The sequence below is a fragment of the Sorex fumeus genome, unplaced genomic scaffold (assembly GCF_029834395.1).
Source record: "Sorex fumeus unplaced genomic scaffold, SorFum_2.1 ptg000063l, whole genome shotgun sequence".
Lineage (NCBI taxonomy): Eukaryota > Metazoa > Chordata > Mammalia > Eulipotyphla > Soricidae > Sorex > Sorex fumeus.
This window is the reverse complement of record NW_026606120.1, coordinates 70,077,721-70,085,830: the sequence shown is the minus strand read 5'-3', so window position 1 is coordinate 70,085,830 and position 8,110 is coordinate 70,077,721. Positions and strand designations below refer to the sequence as shown.

The 8,110-nt window shown below is 58.3% G+C and overlaps 1 protein-coding gene across 1 annotated transcript; it reads left to right on the top strand.

The window, feature by feature from the left end:
• Positions 1-1,401: 1,401 nt before the first annotated feature.
• On the top strand, positions 1,402-5,480 carry TMEM92 (transmembrane protein 92). The gene is made up of 4 exons (XM_056126543.1): positions 1,402-1,470; positions 4,072-4,094; positions 4,964-5,168; positions 5,367-5,480. Exons 1-4 carry the CDS (start codon positions 1,402-1,404, stop codon positions 5,478-5,480), a joined length of 411 nt encoding a protein of 136 aa, XP_055982518.1.
• The last annotated feature ends 2,630 nt before the right edge of the window (positions 5,481-8,110 follow it).

Below are 8,110 nucleotides of genomic sequence, written 5' to 3'. Positions count from 1 at the left end.
CGGGAGGGCTGGAACCGGAAGACGGAGGCCTGGCAAAGTGGGGAGGCTCGAAGTTAAACATCAGCAGAGATAAGATTGAGATGAGAAGCAGAGATGCTGGGGAAGGAGCGAGAGGGGTGGGGTGAGGGGGGTGCGGCGCAGGAAAAAAAAAAACTGGCCGGAGCATGGAGCCTCCTTTGCGGCCAAGCTGGGGTATTTTCAGCGGCAGAGTCAGGCCCGAGACGCTTTTGAGCAGGAGGTGTCTCATTTTGAAGAACGGAGCTTGCCCGGGAGCGCTCCCTCCTTCCCCAGCCGCGAGCGGTCCCTCCTCGCCCACTGCCTCCACTTGGCCCCCTGCCTAGAGCTGTGAGCTCCGTGTACTCCGACTCCAGCACGGCCTCCACGCTTGACCGTCAGGCTCTCCCCCTGCGCCTGTCACCCACCCAGATTGCCTCCCAGGCTGACCGCGAGCCAGCTGCTGGGACAGCACAGCGGTCGGGGAGACCCAGCCCGGGTCCCCGCCTGGGCTCCTCCCTGCTCCCGGGCGTCCCGTATTGAGCGATGCTGCCACCTGCCGGCAGGACTCGGGAAGTGCCCGCGCGCCTCGGGTGCAGGGGCGCGGCCGCCCAGGCTCGGAATCCGGCTCCTCCCGCGACCGCCGCCCGCGCGGGGTCTTCCCTGGAATCTGGATGGGCCTGCTCGCCCATGCCCCAGGTCTCCTGGCGGAAGAGCCCGGGGACAAGTCTCTGAGCCTCGGGGTCTTACATTTCGCCTGTAAATCAAATGGAGGAAGCGTCCCAATACCTCCTTCCAGGCTTTCAAGGGAGGTGAGACTACTGGACCTGCACTTTGCAATCAACCAGGGGTCCCTTCCGCCTCCCGTCCAGTTACCTTCCCTCCCCCCACCAAAGGGGGCAACACTCCCCCCATAAACTCCGCTCACAGTCTTTTCGAGGGTCCCTGCCTCCTAAAAGTCCAAGGTGAGCGGGGACTTCAGTGACTCTCTTCCCAGTGAGCGAGCACCCCCGTCCTTTAATACTCGCATCTATGAAGAGGTAGAAGAGTTGGGGGTGGGGAAGGCATAATTTGACCGTTTTCAAGGAACCTCACATTCTTTTTTTTAATCAATTGGTGCCTACCTCCCAATTCCCAAGGCCCAAGCTACATACCTGCCGCGTTCCGGCCCTCTGGAAAGACGAGGAGGCGGCCCTGGCCCCGCCCCTCCCGCCCTGGGCCCGCCCCTTCCTACAGGTGGGACCCCATAGGTGGAGAATCGTGGGAGCGGCCCTGGACCCGCCCCCCCGGGGCCTGGGCTCCGTCCCCTCTCTAGGCGGGGCCCCCCAGGTGGAAAACTAGGGAGCGGCCGGGCCCCGCCCCTGTACCCTGCCCCGACTTACAGACGCTCCGGAGCCACACTGTAGGATGCCTTACGCCGGGCTCCCCGGCTTCCCACCCACCTTGCTGCTTGGCCTGCTGGCCTGCCTTCCACAGGTGAGCGATTGGGGGGTAGAGCTGCTGACCCTTGGGGCCAGGGCCTGCTTCCAGAGCGGCACCATCTGTAGTGGGGACCAGGGAGCGCTGACACCTGTGAATGGGGACTTTGACCCCCTACTAATTAGCCGTGGTCCTCCTTTCCCGTTGCGTCAGAAGTCGAGGAACAGAGGGGCTCTGCGGTCTGGGCCATCCTGTCTCCCCGGATGTGCACCCCCCGCCCCCCCAGTGCTGTGCGTCCTTGAGAGGGCTGTCTCCCTTTCCTGAGGCCCAGGTGGCTCCCTGTCCCCTTTAGGACCCGAGGCAAGATTCCCGCGCGCAGGCAGGAGTTGATCTTTTGTCTCCTGGCCCCAGGTTGGGATGACCTCCGAAATCTGAAATCTGCGATCTGAGCTGGATGCAGTCTCCCTCCCTCCCTTTCCCTTATTCTCTTAAAGGGTTGGGGAGTGCCATGGGGGTTGGGTGCCCTGACCTGGAATGGAGGGCAGATTATCTTTCTTGGAAATACCGATTCTTCACTTGTATTGAAAATCCAGGGAAGCACCCTGCTGGTCCAGGACATTTCCCAGTACGGGTGCTCTGCCCCAGGCTCTGCGCCCCCCTGCCCCAAGGCCGTCACCCTTCCCTCCTGAGCGCCCAGTGTAGTGCCACCTCCACCCTCAGCCCCAGGGGCAGGAGCCCTGTCCGCCCCCTCCTTCCCCCCCATCAAGAGATCACTCCTCACACTTGATCAAACTCAGGTTCTGAACCACCTCAGACAACCCGAACTTCTTAAAACCTGATGGAGTCGTATAACTGAATATTGGGTTCTCAAAAAATTTGGCCACAGTGACCAAAAATCAAGTTTACTCAAAAATCAAGCATGTTTGGGCCAGAGTGATACAGCCAGCCAGTACAGCGGGTAGGGCGTTTGCTCCGCATGTGGTCAAACCCAAGTTTAATCCCTGGCACCACATAGGATCCCTAAGTGCAGAGCCAGGAGTGATCCCTGAGTGCTGGATGTGGCCCCAAAACACTTTTTTAAAGATCTATCATGTCGTATCGTGGGGTATTTCTGGCAGCCTGGGCTGCATTTCTCTAGAGAAAAGGGGTTATGAGTGGAGAAGGTTGAACCCTGCCCTGCACTTCTTTCCTGCTTTGCAAAAGGGGAGAAATGAGGGAGAAGCACCACCCCTCCAAGCAAGCACTCAGGGTGCAGCATTGTTCAAACCTATTCCTGATGGGGACTGGGGGGTCGTGGGGAAGGCCTGCGGAAGGGTGACTCCTGCCTGTCCCCAGCCCTGCTGCTTCCCCTGGGTGCTCTGCAGCCCTCATCTTCTAAGCCAACCCTCCGGGCTACATTCCTGCCCCGTCCCCTGGGGCTACCAAGATTGTGCTCACGTGGGACTGCACAGAAGGTGGAACCGGCCTAACCATTCCCAGCTCCTGGGCTTTCCTGACTTCCTCTGTCACTAGTCATGTCATGATGATTGCAGTATTCTGGGAGAAAGCAACAATGACGTGTGTGTCTGTCCCCCGCAGATGTTGGGTGAAATGAAACCATCTTATCTGTGGATGTCCTTTCATGCTTTCTGCCAATATTGGGACTGTTGGGGGTGTTCTCCTTTTGGAGGGAGCAGACAAAAAATAAGTTCCTTCCACCATGGAGTCAGGCAATTAACAAGACCATGTCACGGTCACGGTCACAGTCCTCCCGTTGTTCATCGATCTCCATTGGAGACTTTTGTTGTTACTGTGTTTGGCATATCGAATATGTCACGGGGAGCTTGCCAGGCTCTGCCGTGCGGGCGAGATACTCTCGGTAGCTTGCCGGGCTCTCTGAGAGGGGTGGAGGAATCAAACTCGGGTCGGCCATGTTGGCTTCGTGCAAGGCAAACGCAAGACCAAGTCAAATGTAGCATATTAGGCAGTTCATAGAGCTATATGTAGTAGCATGCTATATGTTTGCAGAGATAAAATATATAGCCTGTCCCATGTTGCCAAGTTAAATATTTAGATGTTCAATGTTGCAGGAAGGTCAGGTGTGTGTGTGTGTGTGTGTGTGTGTGTGTGTGTGTGTGTGTGTGATTTTAAGTCCGTGTTCAGAGGGAGGGGCTGGAACCAGGTGTGCAGATATGGAGGGATTGGGAGACTTCCAGGAAGGAAGGGCTTACACGTGACAGTGGTTAATCAGGGTAAACTCTGTAATGACACCCCACATGGCCTGCAGACATCATGCAGAATGGGTGGAGACAGATGACTGGTCCCAGACTGATGTCTCCAGGGCTTTGCAGAGTGAGGAGCGTCACCCCTGCTCCACGCAGAGGGCTGAGGGGTGAATGGGAGCACAGTAACCCAGTGGAGAAGGCCTGAATGTGGGAGGGGGTCAGTGTGCTCAAAGGATCCTGGGGCAGTGAGGGGAGGAGTTCAGACGGGGGAGGGGCTCTGAACCTCAGAAGCAGGCAACAGTCTGGTGGCATCAGGCTGGTTTGCAGGAGAGGAATTGCCCGTTGTGAGCGGCAAGACTCCGTGGGCAGGACAGTCTTTGGCATCCTGGCACTGCTGATATCCAAGGCAGTGTTTGGGTCCATGACCCTAAACTCTGCCTCTCTTCTTCTGCAGGTTGCAGCCGTCTGTGATCCCGAGTAAGTCCAGGGGACACCCCCGATCTGCCTCACGAGCCTCACAGGAAGGAAGAGAGTGGCCCATCCTTTATTCTCACCCACACCCCTTCCAGCAGAAACCATCCCTCACCCCTCTCCCCCGCCAGCCCATCCATACTGGGAGCACTTGGGTGTGTTGAAGCCCAGTCCTGTCCTAACCTTAGTCCAGTCAATGTCGCAGTCTGCACCCACCTCCATATGTAAATAAATGCCAAGATTCCTGAGATGGACAAGGGCAGAGAAGGCTCCAGCACATTCCCAAACATTCCAGTACCCCCTTTTTTCTTACCTCCTATTCCAAAGACGCCAGCAAGGGTTCCCAGACACTCCCAGCCTGGCCCTGCTCTGCTTCTCCTTAGATAGACGTGAGCGCAGACCCCTGCTCCCCAGAGCGTGGGAGCTGTGGAGGGTGGGGGGGTTCCCCCTGCCTTTGCACCCACAGTCTCTCTGCCCTGCCCTCAGCACCTGCCCTCCTGGATACCAGTGCTGCTATTACACCTGCTGCAAGATAAATGAGTCCTTCAGTTCTTTGAAGTGAGCAGGACTAAGAATTGGGACGGGCTCCCATGGACTTCCTGCTGGGGGGGCTCCTGTGGGTTTCCTGCTGGGGTTCTCCCATGGGCTTCCTGCTGGGGTTCTCCCATTGGCTTCCTGCTGGGGGTCTCCCAAGGGCTTCCTGCTGGGGGCTCCCGTGGGCTTCCTACTGGGGGGCTCCTGTGGGCTTCCTGCTGGGGGCTCCTGTGGGTTTCCTGCTGGGGGCTCCCGTGGACTTCCTTTTGGGAGGGTCCTGTGGACTTCCCTCTGGGGTTGGGGCTAGCTTGGAGTCTCAGGCGGCTCCTTCTTTCCCGAAGGCTCTTCATCACTGCCACCTTCTCCATTGGGCTCTTACTGTGTCTGTGTGGCGTGGTCAAGAGCTTCTGCTGCAAATGCAAGGACCCAGAGCCGGAGATGGGCCTCACAATGGATTATTGCATGGACCCACAGATGACGCACCCCAGACCACCCCCGGAGGAGGTCAGGGCGCCCTTCCCTGAGTACCCACCTCCCTACCATGAGGTGAGTATGTCCCAGTCCTTCACCTGCAGCTCTGCTGACTGTCTGTCTGTCTGTCCCCGTGGAGCAGCAGCACAGACCAGGGTCTGCCTGCAAAGGCGCCTCCGCCCCGCACTGGCTGTATCTCTCCGGGGTCAGCATGCCACATGGGGGTGACAGTGGCCAGGCCCAGGTCCTAGGGCTTCCCTCCTCTCTCTGCAGGTCATTCGGAGGCCTGACCAGGACCTGCCCCACAGAGAGCCACCCCCACCCTACAGCTTCAGGCCTGAAGGATATTGGGGGACAAGCAGGGGCATTGACAACCCCGCCTTTTGAGCCAGCCCTTGCCAAGCCGCTGGGCCGGCCAGTGGGCTCTGATGTCCCTGGATCCTGCCGCATCTTTGTCCTTCTTGGATTGAACTCATTGCTTCGCCCATTCCGGCACCCCTGCAGTTTCTGGCTCTGAGACCTTGTTGGCAGTGACAGTCTGTCAGCGGGGACGGTGGGGGTGGGGGTGCCTCAGTGAGGCTCTGCCTGCTCTGGGCCTGGGGAGAACCCGGTTTCTGGGTCACACCAGTGCGGAGAGATGGGCACTGTTGTGCCTTGGGACTGAGCCCCACCGCATGCTGCCTGGACAGTGAAGCCCCGCCCCGCCCAGCGGGGGCCTTGTACCCCAACATCGGAGCTCACTAAATTTCAACTGATTGGAACTGAGGGCTGGTCTCTGGCTGTGTGGGGAGGTGAGTGGGCATGTTTGTGGAAAGAGGGGTCACCCCCTAAATGCCACCACTGGTGAGTCCTCCAGGGGTGCACAGACCCCCTGGCTAGACAGCGTAGGGGCAGATGCATGGACCTGCTTGGTGAGGCCCGGGGAGGGTGGGATGAGGGGGTGTGCCCCCCCCAGGCCTTCTTCCTCCACTTGTCCCACAGAGCTGTGCTCACAATCTCCCAGGCTCACAAGCTCATCCTGGGAACTGCAGGGCTTGGGGAGGGTCAACCACCCCTGGGACCTTTCTGGAGGAGCAGGAAACAGGGCTAGTTCACCCTGACTAGCTGCTTCTGCCCATGCACAGCACCACCCCTCAGAGGACAGGAAGAAGCACCCCCATTTCCACAGCGTGGAGCTGGGAGGCTGGCGGGGGACTTGCAATGGGATAGATGCCCCCATGCCAGCGTCCCAACCACCACACACCTCTCGTGGCACCAGCCAGCAGTCACAGGGCCACAGCTGCCAGGATGGGCAAAGGAGTTGGGTGTGGTGCCCGTGGGTGTGTCTTCCAGTTATACCCACGCTGTGGGCACCGGAACTGGGGCAGGTGGTGTGTCTGGGAGTGGGGAGATGCTGCAGGTGGTAGGAACTGGGATTCTGGGTCCGCCACCCTGTGCCACTGGCCTGGTCATGGGAAGAGTCGGCCCTCGGATGCTTCCCTTCAGTGGCAGAGTGTTGGGGCGTGGAGATATAGGGGTGCTCTGTCTATATATAACCGGCTCCAGTGAAGTAAGTCTCAAAACTGAGGTTTCCATGACTGTGGCAGCCTCTCAACTCAGTGAGCAGATGCACAGCCACAAGCTCTCATGCCTGGAGAGAACCGCATGGGCCAGGCCCACCCTCCAGGCTCAGGACCCAGAATCCTCTGGGATGGGCAGCCCTGAGGGAAGTTTCTAAAAGCCAGGCCTGTGGGTCGGCAACTAAAGCTTCTCCGTGCATTGTGGGGAGAGGAAGTAGCCCCCTTCCTGGGGGGTCTAGGGGTCTACGTGCATGCCTCAAGGTTTACCCAGCATCTGCTGTGTACCCAGCACCATGCCCAGGATGGGGAAGGGGTGGGGGCGGGGTCATGAACATTTTACCTGCAAGTGAGTCAGCAATGGCTCATGGAGGAGTCACCCTGCAGAGATGCCCTCACCCCCAATCTAGCGCTGCAGCTTTGTAACTGGGGGTGAATGAAAATGCACAAAACATGCATTGTTGGGAACCCGCAAAGTCCTCCAGTTCATCCCTGAGGGAATGCTACACAGCCTCGAAAAAGAATCCAGGGGAGATGGCTCCAAGAACCAGCGCTCGAGCCTGCGGGAGATCCAGGTTTGATTCCTGGGCACCACCTGCGGTAGGTAGCCCCCACAAAAATAAAAAGAACATGCAAGATTGAGCACTAACCCAGCACCATACCCACCATTTATTGTAACCGAGAACAGGGGCTAATCCCATCTGTGTGCTCTGAGTTTGCTCCCAGTGTTGCTCAGGGAACACACAACGACAAGGATCAAGCCAGGGTTGGCTGCGCACAGGGCAAGCACCTTCTCCCCTGCTCTGACACAGGGTCCCCTTTAGAAGGCCTAACCGCCACCACGCACAAGAGCCCATGTATTACACTGCTCCATTCCCTTTTGCAAAGACCTCGTCATACGATGCTCAGTGGCCTCCCGTCAGTGGTGGAGGTGGATGCAGTGGTACACACAGTGTACCCGTACACACAGCCTGGGGAGTGTGGTTTATCTCACTGAGGTTTGGGGACGACACTGACGTGTGCACGTCAATGAAAGCACCAAGAAGGCCTTTCTCAGGAGTCATCTCCATCATCATCAGTGACACCTGCCCGCCTGGAAGAGACCTAGGAGACAGGAATGGAGAGATGCCTGCCTGGAGAGAACCGCGTGGGCCAGGACCACCCAGAATCCTCTGGGACGGGTGGCCCTGAGGGAAGTTTCTGGAAGCCCGTTCTGTTGGTTGGCAACTAAAGTTTCTCTGCACTGTGGGGAGAAGAAGTAGCTCCCTCCACTCCACTTTGAACTGGCTGGCATGGAGTGTGGTGGGGCCCGGTCAGAGGGGCCAGCGCTGGGCCGGGGCTTTTCTCTGTGCTTTGTCACCATCTGTTTGTGGGTTGTTGTTGTTGTTGTTGTTTTTCATTTAGCATGCCTGGCTTCCCGATAATTGAAAGCAATTCACAGGGTTAGAGTGCGGAAGATAC

Bases quoted from the DNA above. Each gene is read 5' to 3' on its own strand.
- TMEM92 (XM_056126543.1), top strand. From the start codon at position 1,402: ATGCCTTACGCCGGGCTCCCCGGCTTCCCACCCACCTTGCTGCTTGGC. The intron at 4,095-4,963 runs GTAAGTCCAGGG...TCTTTCCCGAAG, and splicing joins GCAGCCGTCTGTGATCCCGA to GCTCTTCATCACTGCCACCT. The intron at 5,169-5,366 runs GTGAGTATGTCC...CTCTCTCTGCAG, and splicing joins ACCCACCTCCCTACCATGAG to GTCATTCGGAGGCCTGACCA.